The sequence below is a fragment of the Limulus polyphemus genome, unplaced genomic scaffold (genome assembly GCF_000517525.1).
Source record: "Limulus polyphemus unplaced genomic scaffold, Limulus_polyphemus-2.1.2 Scaffold208, whole genome shotgun sequence".
NCBI classification, from domain to species: domain Eukaryota; kingdom Metazoa; phylum Arthropoda; class Merostomata; order Xiphosura; family Limulidae; genus Limulus; species Limulus polyphemus.
This window is the reverse complement of record NW_013665818.1, coordinates 485,053-501,863: the sequence shown is the minus strand read 5'-3', so window position 1 is coordinate 501,863 and position 16,811 is coordinate 485,053. Positions and strand designations below refer to the sequence as shown.

General features: G+C 35.2%; 2 protein-coding genes across 3 annotated transcripts in view; one reads left to right on the top strand and one right to left on the bottom strand.

Annotated features, from left to right (window-relative positions):
* LOC106478398 (PMS1 protein homolog 1-like) overlaps positions 1-16,811 on the top strand; it is a 48,878-nt gene that overhangs the window by 23,073 nt on the left and 8,994 nt on the right. For both annotated transcript variants that reach the window (XM_022381992.1, XM_013938943.2), the window contains exons 8-12: positions 183-1,151; positions 9,091-9,292; positions 9,857-9,980; positions 14,194-14,343; positions 15,753-15,947. In XM_022381992.1, coding sequence (XP_022237700.1) covers positions 183-1,151; positions 9,091-9,292; positions 9,857-9,980; positions 14,194-14,343; positions 15,753-15,947 — 1,640 coding nt within the window. The remainder of the gene's footprint in view (positions 1-182; positions 1,152-9,090; positions 9,293-9,856; positions 9,981-14,193; positions 14,344-15,752; positions 15,948-16,811) is intronic.
* The window catches only part of LOC106478397 (kinesin-like protein KIF21A), a 117,394-nt gene continuing 115,523 nt past the window's right edge, over positions 14,941-16,811 (bottom strand). The window contains exons 36-37 of the transcript XR_002609882.1: positions 16,654-16,660; positions 14,941-14,952 (exon numbers count right to left, since the gene is read on the bottom strand). The gene's annotated coding sequence lies outside the window, so the exon portion shown is untranslated. The remainder of the gene's footprint in view (positions 14,953-16,653; positions 16,661-16,811) is intronic.

The window sequence follows — 16,811 nt, the reverse complement described above, 5'->3', positions numbered from 1 at the left end:
CCCAGGTTGAAAGGGTTAATTCAAAGATTAGTTAAAGACACCTTCTTCATTGGAAAGTTGTTTCAACTTCCTATTTTAATTAATATATATAATTTAATATATAATGCATAGTGTAGAAGTTTGTCTTTTTTTTAGAGTTTTGCTTTTTTTTTAACCATCAATTTTCTCTGTTTACTACATAGGAGGTTGTAAGCAAACTTTTAACATCACTGTTAGAATCAACTTATGGAAGTCTTGAGAAGCCAGAACAAAGGAACAGAGATCTTAAAGCTACAAAAACATTTGATAGGTCACCCTCTTTCATTGAAAAGGATGATAATGGAGGTTTGAACCAGAAAACTTACAGCTCAGAAGTTAGTAGTAAACTTAATTCAGAACTAGTCGAACATAGTACTGATAGACCAAGCAAGCCTGTTGTGTTTGATCATGTGAAATGTAGAGATAAAAACCATATGGAATCAGCAAATGAGATACTTGAAGGAAGTATAACCCATACATCTCTCCATAAATCTATATCTTCATCAGAAAACCTGAATGCTGAAGATAGTGACTTGTTTTGCCCTGATACAAGTTACAATGTAGACGAGTCTGTTGTCAACTGTGTTGGTCTTCAAAACAATGAAAGTGAACATACTGGTTCAACTAAACCTAATGATGAAGATCATATTTCTTTGCTTAAAGAAATTCCAGAATTTTTTGACATCAGTGACCAATCTGTTGCCAACTGTGCTAGTCTTCAAGACAATGAAAGTGAACATACTGGTTTATGTAAGCCTAATAATGAAGGTCAGATTTCTTTACTTAAAGAAATTCCAGAATTTTTTGACAGCAGTGGCTCAGAAAATATGTTAACAGAAAATATGCATGAGTATTCTGATGATCGAAGCAATCCATCATCTATTAATAAAAACACCCTCAGTTGTGGCAGATTTACTTATCATCAGTCCAGAGCACCAAACTGTGACAAACCAAATGAGGAAGCAAACACCAGTACTGTGGAAGATAAAAGTTATAGAAGGGTCTCATCAACACTTGAAGATACAGTGGACAGTAGTTTGTCATTGAGTAAGTCCCCTAATCAAGAAAAAACAGGAGAAAGTCATTTGTGGTCTGGTGGATTCTTAAAAGACCAACAAGGGAAACTAATACAGGTAAATGTCATCATACAGTTACTGTTGTTCAATGATTTAGGTAAGTTACTTGTAGCCTGTTAGGAAAGCTAAAGATTAAAAAAAGAAAACATGAAAAAAAGGTTTGTACCAATTTTATGCAGCATATCCAAACCTTAGATAAAATATATAAATATATGTAATTTTATAGAAAAACAAAAAAAAAAATATTGCAGCATATTGGGGAACAAATTATAAGGTGGGTCATCATGTAATGTGTCCTGGTTTTTTGAGGTACTGGCAGAAGTAAGACTCAAATTGTGTTGGGGGCACAACATCTATCTTGTTTAACCTCAACTTTGCTGTCCTCACATGCTTAAAAAAAAAAAAAAATGGAGCAGATGTGCATGCTCTAGCCCACGATGTTCTACATCTTTACCACATTTTGGTGTCTTCAGCCAGATGTGAGAAGGTGGTTGCTCACAAAAATAAAAAATAATAATAAGAAGAAAGAAATAACAGAATACAAAACATCAATGGGGAAGACAGCAAAACTGCCCTTGAAGTTAGCATTCAAACCCCCAATTTGATGTTTGGACATAAATACCAAGATGTTAAGGTATTACCATACCAAGCCCAACCAAAATATTAATATAGCTCACATCCTCTGCCCTTTCCATGCTACTATCTGGATCTTCAGTGGTTCTAAAGAGATCAACACAGTAGCAGGTCTTATATAGGGAAGGTGATGCAGCTACGTTAATCCACCTATATAAGATATGAAATGTCTAATAAGTAATTCCAATTATTTCTTTAACAATAATTTTAGAAATTATTTTAGTGTGCTATTATAATTTTGTTTAAATCACTATTTTCAAATTTATATAAATTCTTTTTATATTTATTATAAAATAATTTAAAATATTTATTTAAAGTTTTCTCATCAAACCCATTAAAGATCAGCTTGTGTACTAATTTATTAATATTAGATATTAAGAGCTGTGAATGTATAATGCTCTGTATGGCATTTTTTGGTACATGCTGTTTGGAGAGATAAGTCCAAAAAATTTGATATGTAAAATCATTTCTTTTATCATGAATATTAATATTACAATAATTATTAATTATCTTAACATCTAAATCTCAATAATGTACTTCGGTATTTGATATAGAAGTGTTCTCAATCTATAAAACTATAGGGTAAAAGTTAACAATATATGTACTTATTCCTGCATTATTAATACTAGTCAAATCATCAGTATGGATGTATGTTAAGGATAATAATTTTGGATTTGGAAAATTATTTATGAATTTATTTTCCTCATAATAAAGATATAAATTAGCAATACAGCTTGAATAATTATAACCCATACCTATTATTTATAAATTTACTTAATAAAATAAATATAATTATTATATACCCAAAAACTGAATATGTTTTTGATCTTATTAGCAGTAAAGTTTGTTTTTCTATTTCTATGGGCAGATCTATAAATTTACCTATTAATGAATTTATCACTATTATCAAATTGGTTATTATATTTTGCTTTTTCTTTAGTTTAAAAAATGATGAGGCTCCTGAGCCAGATAATATTTCCCCAATGGTTTTGAAGGAGGTTAAAGATTGGATATGTGAGCCACTTACTACTATTTTTTATGAATTGTTGAATAGTCGGAAGGTACCAAAGGACTGGAAGTTAGCTAATGTAACTCCTCTTTTCAAGGGAAGTGATAAAAATTGTTCCAGTAATTATAGACAAATTAGTCTTAAACCAGTTGTGGGAAAAGTTGTGGAAAGTCTGTTAAAAGATGCTTCACTAAGGGAAAAAGTTGCCTTACAAATAATTTGACATTCTTTGAAAAGGTTACTGCTTACGTAGATGAGGGTAAGGGTGTAGATTTGGTGTATCTGGATTTTCAGAAAGCATTTGACAAGGTACCACAGAAAAGGCTTGTAAAAAAATAAGCTCTACAGGTGTGGGGGATAAGTTAGCAAATTTGATAGAAGAGTGGCTAATTATCTTTGATGTTTTTCTGTAGCATAAGTTTTCGTTGTTTTCATATTAGTTTGAAGTAGCTTTTGTAATGGTTCTTTATACTTTGATAAATTTGGCATTTAGTTGTTAGCAGTGACAGATTGAAGCCAGAAAAGAAAGCACATTAACTCATTGTATAAACTTCTCTTGAATAACTCATATTTATAGAATGGTGACTCATCAGGTATATTTCGTAAAAGCTACACATGGGACTTAAATCACATAAAAAAAAGGATGGCTGTAATTTCACAGTGACAACAAATTATGAAATGGTAATGAAATGCAAAATATTGACTGTAAGTTTATGTTTATCTAGTGAAGTTTATGTTGTAGGAACAAGGATCAATTTCATTCTGTGAAATTCTGCATATTTTGTTATTTCTCATAACTGTTATTTAAAAATATTCATGTCACATGCATATTTGGTCTTTAATTAGGTAGAACATGAAACTTAATTCTGATACAATATCTTATCTACTCCCACGAATAGCATTTATCAACTTATACTGCCTCTATAGGTGCAAATTTTCACTTGCCACTAGCCTTGATACTCCCACCTACTCTCATGTGTATTCACATGAGACATCTGCATGATATCATGCAACAACCCTCCACCAATAGGAGTGCAACACAGTTCCTATCGTAATAGTGCCTTCTTTTCTGGGCATCCCATAATCACTTCTCAATTGGCAGTCATACATATAGGATGTGTTTTTCACTCATGCTTTATCTACTGATGAAGTTATGGTTCTGGTTTGAAGGGAGTTGGCTATGCTTATGCAGTCTTCTGAGTCACCGAATGATTGCCCACTAATACCATGTATAGGTTTGCTGAAACATGAGGATGATGTTTTGACAGCCTGTTTCCTCCTCCTGCCTATGCCTCATATTAATTTTAATTTCAGGGGAGGTGCCCAGGCCTTCTTCTCCCTTTGTCAACTTAATAAATTAGGTTTGTTATATTCTATCCTTGTCCCCCATTTCCTATGTTTCATCACCTGCGCTTCCGAGCGATGTACTCATAGACCAGTATTTAGTGTTTCCTTTCTCACCGGATATTGGGGTTCATGAGAATCATTTTAGGGACCAGTTATGTTTGAGAGTCAGTATGTTGTGACCCCATACTCTGGAAGACCATGCTTTGGCATATCACCATTCTGAGTTTCCCTACTTATACTCACAGCATTTAAGAGTCATTTGTTCCTTTATGGGGTTCATACACTAATTCTTCGTTTACCTTCTCACAGCCACAGTTTTCCCGAATTCGTCTCACCCTCTCCTCCCTGCTTCATTCCATGTCCTCCCTATACCAGCTATTCATCATTCCCTTGAGAGGTTCTCGTTGGAGACTCGGGTTCTCCTCTTTACAACCATGGCACACCTCTCCTCTTCTGCTCTTTCCTTGCAAATGTGGCTTCTCTGTTGTTGGAAACTTCTGGGTTGGGATGCCCTTTTGTCGAGGGTACATTTGCCTCCCTCATTATGGGATTTTGCCTGGCTCCTTTTCTGTGCCAGGAGGTTTTGGGGGCATTTCCAACTCTTTGGAAAACCAGAGTTGAATCTGCAAAGTTGCATTCCTCCATTTCTTCATTGGCCTCCCATTTATTCCAACCCTCTCCTCCTTCCTCTCCCTGTGTCTTACTCTCCTCCTTCCTCTCCCTTACCAGCCCCGGCCTCTCGTATTTCTGAGGTTTGTTTTCATTACTTGGGATACTATCCTAGATGCAACTGATGGTCTCTGTGACTACATAATAGGTTTGGATCCTGTGGGGGCCAGGATCCTCCACTTTGCCCATGTTTGGAGGTCCTTTATCATAGATCCTTGGTTTCTGTGGATTATTTCCGGCAGTTTAGTCTTCCATTTCGATTTTTTCTCCTTTGTTTTCTCAGCATCCTGTTTCCTTCCCTCCCCTTTGGGATCCCTTACATCCAGACATTACCTTTGTTTTGTCCATCAGGATTGTTTTGTTTTCAGTTGTGGGCGCACTATGTTTTTTTGTTAGGTGGTTAGAGCATTTGCCCATCTCCATCATTCCTAGGGCCTTTGTTTCTACCATTACATAGACAATTGGCTACTTCTAGCTCTTTTCCAGGCCACTTCTGCCCTTCATACCCAGTTTCTCTTACTAGAAGCTGCTTGGGTTGGTTGGTTTGTGAAAGTGGAGAAAACTTTCATCACCCCCATCTTGAGATGAGGTATTGTTCAATTCCCACCTCAGTTGGGCCCAACATTCTTCCCTGTGTTTGCAGGCTATGGAGCTACTGGTTCTCAACCTATCCTCCTCTCCTTCTTCTACTACATGAGAAGTTCTACCTCTTTTATGGAAGTGGATTTCCATGGAAGCCCTCATCATTCTTGGTTGTGCCCATATGCACCATCTCCAGTGAGCAATGATGGACCAGTGGAGCCTCATTCAGAATCCCTTGGATGCCTTTCTCTTCCTTTCTTTCAGACTGACTACACCTGGTAGTTAGATTGAGATAACACCACTGTGGGTGTTCCTCTTTCTTCTCATCTGAAACATCACCTCTGTATTAATGCCTCTTTTTCATGTTGGGGTGCCTGTCTGGATGCTCAGGAGGTCTTGCCAGTGGACTCTATCGAAATCCTCTCTCCATATCAATTTCTTGGAGCTCCTCACAGTTTGTGGATATTGATTCATTTCCTATCAGTTCTTCATGGCCGCTTAGTGATGGTTCCTTCCAATAACTCAACTGTGGTCTCGTACATCTCCGGGCAAGGGGCACTCGGTCAAGATCTGTCTACTTTCAGACTGGACTTCTGGTATTGGGCCCATAGCCTCATATTCATTTGATGGATTCTCATATACCTGGTGCCCTGAATCTAATTGCAGATTGCTTGTTTCTTCCCAACAATATTCTACCTACAGAATGGTCACTGGACCCAATGGTGTTTCAGTGATTCTGTTCCCACTGGAGTATTCCAGATCTAGATGCCTTTGCTCCTCAGCCTCAGCTCCTCAGGTTCTAGTGTCCTGTTCCACATCCCTTGGCTGTGGACATCAGTCAGGATTGGATGTGCCTTTACCTGTATGCCTACTCTCCCACCGTTCAACTTCCTGGGTCCTTTCTATCATCCAGACCATTCCATGTTGTGTTCTTTTGGTGACTCCCCTTTGGGCAGCACAATGCAGTGGTTCCCACTACTGCACTGGCTAGTGGTGTCACCTCCTCTTCCACTCCCTCTTTTCCCCACCCTTCTACATCAACCCCTGTCTGGCATACATCATCCTTCCATTCCCACATTCCACCTTCATGCATTGCTTTTTGGCCAGATAGGCCAGCCTTTTACAGTATGTGGCATCCTTGATTTTCCATTCCTTTCATCCTTCCTCAATGGCTGTGTAGTAATGGAAGTGGTACAAGTACCATTGTTGGTCCACACATTGTGTTTGTCCCCTCTTCTCATTCTACACTTCCCCACAACACTTCTTTTCTTACCTGGCTATGCGACAGGGGCCTCACAGTCTCCTCAGTCATGGGCTATTGTGTTGCCTTGTCAGCCATATTTCATTTAACAAGATATGCCCATGTCTTTCATTTGCCTGTTCTTTCTGTTTTGTTTCATTCATTCTCTCTCACCTGTTTTCCTTACCCCTGGCTCTCTCCTGGATTGGAACCTCAGTGTAGTCCTCAATGTCCTTACCCTTCCTCCATTTGAGCCATTGTCCACCTTTTCCATCTACCACCTCTCCTTAAAAACCCTTTTCTTCCTTCTGTTGGGATGCAGATGTCATTGATTGGATGTGTTTGCTATTGGTGTTCACTGCACCTTATTTCACAGTTCCTATGTTGTCCTTTTCCCTGATTGTTTTTCCTGCCTAAGACTTTGGCTGCTAGAGATGGTAATTCTGCCTTCACACCTATCTCCCTTCCTTCCATTTCACACTTTATGACTGCTCTGACTCTGATCACCTCCTCTGCCTGGTCAGGGCTCTCCTCTGTTATGTGGCAAACACTGCTTCCTTCCATGGCTCACATTCCCATTTGTTTATTCTTTGGAATCCTTCCGAGTTCCTAGACCTTTCACTTATTACTCTTATGGGTTAGATTTGCCAGCTTATTTGCCTGTCTTCTTATTCTTTCCCTGGATGATTTTCGTCATTCTGTGTCTCTTCACATCAAATCCATCACATTACCATGTCTCTGGCTGCTTATTTCCATCATTGGAAGAAGACATCATTCTTGCTGGAATGTGGACCATTTCCTTTACCTTCACTGCTCAATATCTTCACCACGTGGCCATTTCCTATTCTACAGGTTTTTGCTGTCACCATTTTGAGCTCCACAATTCCTCTATGAGTGAAAAAGCTCTCTTTTTTTTCTACCTTTTCTTTGTAGGGGCCCTTTTTACATCTCAGGATCCCAGTGGCAAGTGTTGCCTAGCCAGGTATACTTATTCTTAAATCCTCACTGTATGACTTATGTGGCAAATATGCCCACTGTTGAGATGGAGTGTTCCACAAAACCATTGTAGGTATTCTTCATGGTATCTTGTGTCATAAAGACATTCACCCCAGACCATACACTAACGGATTAACATGAGTAAAGCAGACAGGGATTATTGCCCATCCCTGATGATCTATGTATTATAGATCACTGGATTGGTCTGTTTTTTCAAATAAGGTATTGTAGTCACCAATTGCACTGTCTCCAGAGCTGCATTCCTCCAGTCTCTCCAACACACTGCCCCCCCCCCATCTTCTAGTGAAGTATGGGAGTCCTTGCTACCTATCAGTTCTTTGCCACTGAGGTGGTAGAGTATGGAGACTTACTCCTGAGTGATCTCAGTCTTACTCAGTTGAAAGTAGGACAGTGGTGTTCTGCCAGTTTATATGACAATGATTCTCATCCTCCCATGGACTTGATGTACAATTCCAGATGCTGCCAGGAGATGGAAGATGCATTCCACCAACATGCAATTTACCCCTCTGGCTGGGGCACACTCCTTCCTACCATCCTCCAGATGTTGGTTCGTGGCAGATATGGTGATAGTTGGAGATGAACCAGCCACATAAGTCCTTACTTATGTGTGGCTAGGTACCCTCCTTCTACGAAAAACTGGATGATAAATTCCCAATGTTCCATGGTGCTGGACTGGAGATGAACCCCACTTTGCTGTCCACCTTCCTACTGTCCTCCTGATGTCAGTTCCTGGCAGATATGGTACTGGTTATGTTAAATGTGCACACATAATGATGTGGCTCCTCTTCTCTGCCAGTTCCCATATCTGAGAGGAAAGGTAGAGGTCCCTTTTCCTATTGTGGGCCAGATATTCCTATCATGGTTCGACTGGTATTGGTTTAGGTAGATCTGTTTACACTCTAATGTACCCTACCCACTCTATACCATTGGTCCCTTCATTTCATTTATTTAATATTCTCAGCTCCCTCCTTTAATTCTACCCTTCTTGTGACACATTTTCACATTGGCAAAGAGTATACCTGGCTCAGAAGTGGTGCAGTCTTCTATGGATGTGTTGGCTTTCATTTATTCACACATCCCATTGTCTTCCTTTGGGCACTTTCATATTCTCACTGCATCCTCTACCTACTCAATATGGGATTTTAGCTACTTGTGAGAAGAGTTAAATATTGTAATGGAAGTTGATAATTTCCTACACTGAAAATGTATTTCTAATAGATACTTACCACTTCTCACATTTCCCACCTAACCTTCCCACTTCTGGTGATAGTTTTATAGGTACTGGCCAATCTCAAAGTGATTACGGGCTGTCCAGAAAAAAGGGTGCTAGTTACAATAGGTGGGAGTATCAAGGCTGGTGGTGCTTGCAAGTTTTGCATCTATAGACGGCAGTATAAGTTGAGAAAAGCTACTTGTGAGGAGAGAGAGGTAAGTATCCATTGTTGGAAAATGTTAACCTGCATTTGTTTCAGGTTTTTCTTTCTTTTACTTTCAATCAGCCAGTATCACTGCTGCAAGCTAAAACAAAACGGCTACTGACTTCACCAGATGAATCATCTTTACCCTCTTCTCCTAACAAAAAAAAGAAACGAGTTGAGGAAAAACAAGGTCAACCTACATTATACGATATGCTTGGTAACCGACCAATCAAACGACCTCAGTCTGCCTTTAATCTATTCTGTGCTGAAAATCAAACAGAAGGTTAGTATCATGCATTTACTATAACTAAAGCTCATTTGTTCAACGTGCAAAACACTCTAAGTCATTCTGTTGTACCTGAACATCTTCAATACACAAGAGTATAAAACCATTAGAGAACTTTTTTAAGTTACTAATTATGCTATGTTGTATTTTTATAAAATGCTGATTCTTGTTAGACACATTTTATTTGGTTATTTTTTTCTACATTGTAAAAACAATAATCAAAACAATGAAAAAAGACATGCATAAAATATGTTGACCACATAAGTCTGTTTGATGTCTTGGTATTTGGAAGAATAAGCTAATTCTTTCTTTTATAAATATAAAAAATACAGCTAAAATCATATGTGGCTAAATACCAATCAAATGACTGAGGTGTGCAATTAAAAAATTTTATAAATCAAAGTTTAAATTGAGTTTAAACTTTAGTTTAAAAATGAAACGGGAAGACTTTAAATAAAATGTTGTTACGTAGGAGATTTTTTTCTTAAAAAATATATATTTAATGTTTCTGAATTTCTAGAAATGAATATACTTGTATTTCTTTGTTTACAATTTATCTAGTAACTTTTCAAGACAAGTGCTCAAGTTCAGAATCATTCAAGGAAATTCTCAAGCAAAAGTGGGAAAACCTTCCGGACAAACAAAAGATGAAATATCATATAATGGCTGAAAGAGATGCTAAGAGGTATGTTTTATTGTGAACGTCATAAAGGTATAACTTTTTTGGTAGAAATATAACATTGAAAACTGCTGTAGCTTATTAATTATATTGTAGTATCAAAAAATAATATAAATATTAATTTTTTTCAGATAAATATATATATTTTTTAATTCTGAGGGAATTTGATGCGTAGAGCCATAACTGGTAACTTAAAGTTTGCTAAAATGCTGTTTCTCATATAACCAATGCTCATTATTTTGAGATGGTATTTCCAAATAAATACTACTATTATTACTGTTAAAGCAGTTGGAGAAACTATTATTTTAATGGTGCAAGACGTCATGCAACTTTAAGTTTTCTTCAGTCTAACAAAGCTTCGAATGAAATGCCCTTTTATTTTAAAATTTGATGCTCTTTAAACTTGGTAAAGATTGATGGATCTAGTACTATGGGTTTGTTATCATGGGTCATTATAAATACTGATAGGTGTGTACAATTGGTGTACAGGATACTCACTTACTTGTAGTCTAAAGAAATTCAGTCATGACACTTCACTTGTATTCATTATTAATGAATGAAACTAAATATAAGTTCTACTTAAGATTATGAATTTTGATCAGAATTTGCTTTGAAGATTTTTTTTTTTTCTGCTGAGTTCCATCAGTTTCACCAAATACTCGAAATCAAACATTTGATACAGAAGTAGATTTTGTAATTTCAAATTGAATACACTTTTGATAATTATGGAAATATGAAAGTGTCATCACATCCAATATTTGAGCTATCACTAAAGGTTGAGTATTCAAATTGGCAAGTTTTAATCACGTAATATAAAGTTTAGGTTTCTGTATATGATAGTTTGTCATGTTTTCTTGTCCTGAGAGGGTATATGTAAGTAAATGTAATGTAGGGAAAATATGAAATTCTTCTATTTACTGAACACTAATTTTTCAGGTATAAAATAAGCATGGAGAAGAAGGTAAGGTACACGTGAAACAATGTCCAAATTGTGTAATTGTCACAAATATGTTTAAAAATTGGATTTCAAAAACATTTGCTCATCAGTTGGTTTATAAAAATATCAATTATCCCACAGCATTCAACTATTTGTGCGCACCTTAGCAGTAAACATTAAGGAACTTTCCAAGATGATAACTCTCCTGTTCACACAGAACTACTACATTCTTCACATGTCTGCCTAAGAGATTTGCATCCACTAGCCTTGATGTAACTCCCACCTAAATTGACATGTTTTATGTGAATTGCACTGTTACGTTATAGTGCTGTCATGTGACAACCTCTTGTGTGCAAGTGCTTCGATGGTCATGTTCTCATTGTGCCCTTCCCTGTGACATATGGGGCTAATTTGCCTCTTCCCTTCCCCCTTACATTCTAGGCAAAACGTATGCCCTGGTCAAGATGAGATGAGGTCTCCCATGGGAATGCTTTTGTGGAGCCTCTACTATTGGGTGTCACCTTTCAGGTGCTTTCTGAAGGGAAATCATCTAGGTAAAGTTTTTGCACTAGCCCCACCACCAATTCGACATGGGATTTTAGCATTTCTGTGTGAAATGGTGAGTTATCATTCCAGAGATAATATTTTCATAATATGAATGATGCTAGAAAAACACATAGATTCAAGAAGTCTTGATAGAAATGAATAAAAACCCTATAACCTGAATGCTTTTGAAAGGTGGACCTTTCTTCTTCAGGGGCAAACAGTTTGCTCAGGTTATAGTATTTTTATTCATTCCTAATATGAAACTGTGCTTCTGATGGATACTCACCTATCCTCCCCTGTGAAGTTTTTTTTACAAGTACAAGTGCACAGAGGGAGTTACTGCTCATGTAGGTTGTGTTTCCCTCCTATTGGTGGAGAATTTTTGTTGCATGATGATGCTATCATGCACCACTGCAGTTCATGTAAAATATGTGAATTTAGGTGAGAGTTACTTCAAGGCTAGTGGCATGCAAATCCCTTAGGCAGACACACAATGAAGATAGTATTTCTGTGTGAAGAGGTATCTATCAGAAATGCATTTTCAGATTAGGAAAATGTTAACTCCCCAGTTCACGTACATTTTCACTAAATTTGCTTTCCATCCAGTTTGAACTAATATCATTACAGTATTACAGCAGTTGAACCACATATAAGTTCAGTATTTGTAAAACACACTAGTTTTGCTCATGAATTCTTATCAGAGCTTTGTTCAAACATCTCTGATATTTCTTTCATGCGGCCAGTTTAAAATTATCCAACAATTTAATTTTTTTTATAAAAAGCAGTTTAAGATTTTAAGCTTTTATAAGCTTCCCTTAGGGTGGCATTTATTTTGCTCAGTAATATTTTGAAGCTATACCAGTGTACATATGATTGTTATGACAAATCTCTCGGAGCAAGATGCATTAACAATACAAAACATCATTAAAATCCTTTAGTTCCAGATATTATATCTGTTATAAGTTTTAATAATTATGAATAATTTACTGACAGAAACAGCACACATGCTAATCGTGCTCTGACGGTGCTAGCCAATATGGTTAGAGTTGAGTTTAATTGGTCTTTGAGATACAGGTGTGCCATGGCCACATATTCAAAAGATGTTAAATTTAACTGACTTTGAATGGGTCTCAGTAGGATCTTTGAGTAGCATATTGATGTAACTTTGTGTTTATTGAAAATTGTGTTTATTGTTAGTAGTAGGAACATAAGAATGACTTGTAAATATATTTTTCGAAGATGTAGAGGAATTAGTATTTAAATGTTTGAAGACAAACTCAAACCTAACACAAAGAAACAACACTGTGATATGCTTTTTATGGAATTAGCTATGTTGCTGATATCGGTATGACCATCCATTTATCAGCAGTGAGGTTAAGCATGTATGATTTACATTTATTTTAAATGGTAAAAAAACAGGTTACTCAAACATTTAATGATGTTATTTTAACCATGAATAAATTATTTATATGGTTTGAATTTGAAAAAATAATTCATCTGAAACAGAGGAGTTCATGTTTTATACTTTTAGTGTGCCAATTTTCTGAGCAACCATATCACTTGGAATGAATATTTCATACTTACACTTTTATTACTTTTTTGACTTCTGGTTTCTTAGGGAATGGATATAGGAGAGAAAATGTCAAAGATCAGTACTTACAGTGTGAAATCCTTGAACTGTTAGTCCTTCTACAGAAAGGAATCACATAAATCAATTATCTTAGAACTGACTTTGGAGTTCTTAGATTCTTACAGATCCCCCAAGAGCAGATTTTATCTTTTTAAAAGAAACTTTCTCTATCAAACTCTACAGCAAGTTTCATAATGTTTCATTTACTCTGTATTTAAGAATAAATCCAACAGCCAAGATGATTAGAGCTCTTATTTAATGCCATCACAATGCAGCACATGTATAAACATGCCTTCTGTAAGTTTATATTGATTTCTTTATAAAACTGTTAAGTTCTTCTTCTTAAATGTTCTTTTCTTTAGAACAGTAACATAAATTGCTTTTACATTATATTAAGCCTCATAAAGTACTTTATAACTTGTAAGACATTTTTTAGTATTTTCTTTTTGTCACTTAAAGCTACATAAGGTTGTTTTAACAAAATCTGTATACCCTTCCAGACTTATAAAGTTCTACATTGTCTCTCTGTTTCAATTAATCTACTGTTGTTTCTTTTTTATTACTTGTATACACTGCATATCTGTTGGTTTACACATTTATGCCAGTCCTGTGAGATTAATTTGTTGTAGGATAGTTCTCGCCTTTAATATATTACAATATGTAAAAAATTAGTTTGGCCTATTTATAAAAAATACGGAAGTCTTTCACAAAAGGTTTGGCAGAATATTGCAATATTATTAAGTTTTTTCAACCACTGGATAACCATAAATTGAAAATTCTAAATGGTATAAAATCTTGCAATGTGTATTAAAGTGATTTGGCATACATTTACATGTACAGAAATTTGTACTTGTAAATACTTGAAATATAAGAAGAGAAACTTACTTTGATATATTACTAGATGATACTGGTTAAAAATATTTTATTGTAAAAAATCTACCTTCTTATACTGGATATTGATTTAGCTTAGTTATACAAAATGTAATGTTTATTCATTATTAAATGACAACAAATATTTAGGACAGTCAGTCCAGTTTAAGTCACTAGATTGTAAACCAATTTAAATGTAAGCTTTGCCACATTAAAAAAATCTTTAATTTTTGAAGGTATAACAAGGAAGTTATTCATGCTGAGAAACAAAATGCTCAAAGGAAGAAAGATGTTAAGACGTCTAACAAATCCAAACACTATCCAGATGAAGTGACTGTTGAATTTGATATCAACAAACTCAATGAAAAACTTAAACATAAGCAGCAGTAAGTAATTGAATCTGTGCATTGTTTAATAGTTAGTTAAATATAAGTAATGCCATGACTGAATCAGTACATTGTTAGTTCCATATTATTATCTGTAAAACATTGTGATGGTAGACTAAAAAGGGCTGAATACACAAGTTAAACTTTAATCTATCATTCTAACATTAATAAAATTACTCAGGCTGTCATAAAAAATAATTTTTTTTGTGTTGTTCTTGATCCTTATAGATATAAACAGCTCATTTGTTATTATTGGTAACTTACAATTGCACGTATACAGCGGGTCAATTTAACTAGGCACAAGTATTGATATACTGCAGGTAATGTCATGAAAAGAGTATGTTTCAGTTATTTGCATCACCTGAGATAACATTTTCTTCAATATAGAATGTGTTTATAATTATAACTTAAGGATGCAGTTGTCTCAGTTTGCTTTCTTAAAATTGCATATTACACATTCAAAAAATAATTTCGTTGGTGATAGTAAGCATTAACTTGTGTAAGACTTCAAATGTAATCTTGAGTTGGACATGGACTTTGTTCAATACTTTTACTTGTATTTCTATTTCTAAGCTTTTGTATCATCTGAAACAAAAAGCAAAAAATTAACTTGCTTAATTTTAAAGGTACATTTTGAAGCAGAAAATTCTGTCTTTCATATGTTTGAGTTATGGATGTGTAAAGTGTAGAAGTTAGATCCATAACACTTGCAAAAGTAACATGATGTTGATGATGATAGGCAGAAAATTATGAAAAAAATAAACCTCACATATCTTTTTATCATTATATATTAACCGAAATGACCAATAGTTATGAAAACATTGAATTATAGTAAATGTTTTTAACAGATTTTATTCTTTAATAGTTTTTCTTTATTGTATACTTTTTGTATAAAATGTGGGCATATAAATGTTAGATTAGGCCCTAACTCAGTTAGTTCTTTTGACAATTTTACTGTAAGGTTATTTGATGGTATAGAATTCTTGGGCATTCAACTTTTTTTTTAATATTGTTTCAAAATATTAGTTGAAAGTACTTTGACCTTGTACTTAATTTTCACATTTTCTTTGTTAAATATTTCAATTAATTTCACATTTCCTTGTACAGTTGGCATTTTAAACCATCTGATGGTTTGTCATGGAGCTCATTATATTACACTGTGGATTTATGGGTTGCTATATGTGAATGTGTTACATTTTATAAGTGGCCAGACAGATTGTAGACAATATTGTTTTTATAATGAGTATGTACATATATTGCTTTTGATGAATATTTAAGTTGTTTACAAGCCATTACAAATTGTATTTTGATGCAAATTGTTGTGGGTTTTATGTGTATTTTTTACACATTGCTGTAAGTTAGCTTGACATAATTTGTGAATGATACAAGTAGATTTTCTCTATACATAGGAGTACTATGATAGACACAGATTTGATTTTGATTGGTCAGTTGCCATCAAGTGGAATGTGGCTCTGCATTCAAAATAGCCAGGTGATGATAATTAATCACTTTCGCATGCAAGAAGCCTTACTTTATCATCGACTGGTTGCCAGCCACTCTCTTGAAGTAGAGAAGTTACAGGAACCAATCCTTTTAACACAAAAGTATGTTTTTTGGTGTGTTTTAATAAACCTGTAAATCATAGCAGATATTAAAATTATGTAATTGCAGTAGCTTGATTTTTAATATTTGTGGTACAACATAAGATAATGTTTTGGAACAACATGGGACCTATTGGTCCATCCTCTAAACTAACTTAAAATAGTTACAAAAATAATCTTAAAGCCAACCCTTATCATTCATTTACTTATCAAGCTTTTTCTTAAACTCACTTAAATTTGCTGCCTTTACAACATCTAAAGGCCAACCATCCTGTTAGAAAAATAAGACTGTCATAGCTGAATATAACTTCTACCCTGCCAAAATATATACTTGTGTCCCCTAGTCCTACTATTCTCACTATTGAAAAAGATTATGCGTCAACACTATCAATTCCCTTTACAATCTTAAACACCTCACTCAGATCCCCCTAACTCTTCTTTTTTCAAGAGAAACCAATTTGAGAGATTTCAGCCTCTCGTCATATGACAACCCCTCCATCCCAAGCACCATTCTAGTAACCCTTCTCTGAACACTTTCTAACAATTCAATGTTCTTCCTAATGTAAGGAGCCAAAGACTGAACACAATATTCCAAATGTGGCCTAACCGGTGACCTGTACAATGAAATTATAATCTCTTTAGACTTGTATTCAATATCCTATTTGTCTTACCACTAACAACAGCACACTGCTTGGGTGGATTTAAAGACTGATCGACTATTACACCAAAACATAACACTGTTAAGGTTATTCTCATCCAAATTGTATTTACAAATTATGATAACCCATATGCATTATCATGCATTTATTATAAATAAAACTCATCTGCCACACTGTGAGAAAAATGAAACTGTCTTAGCTGAAGATG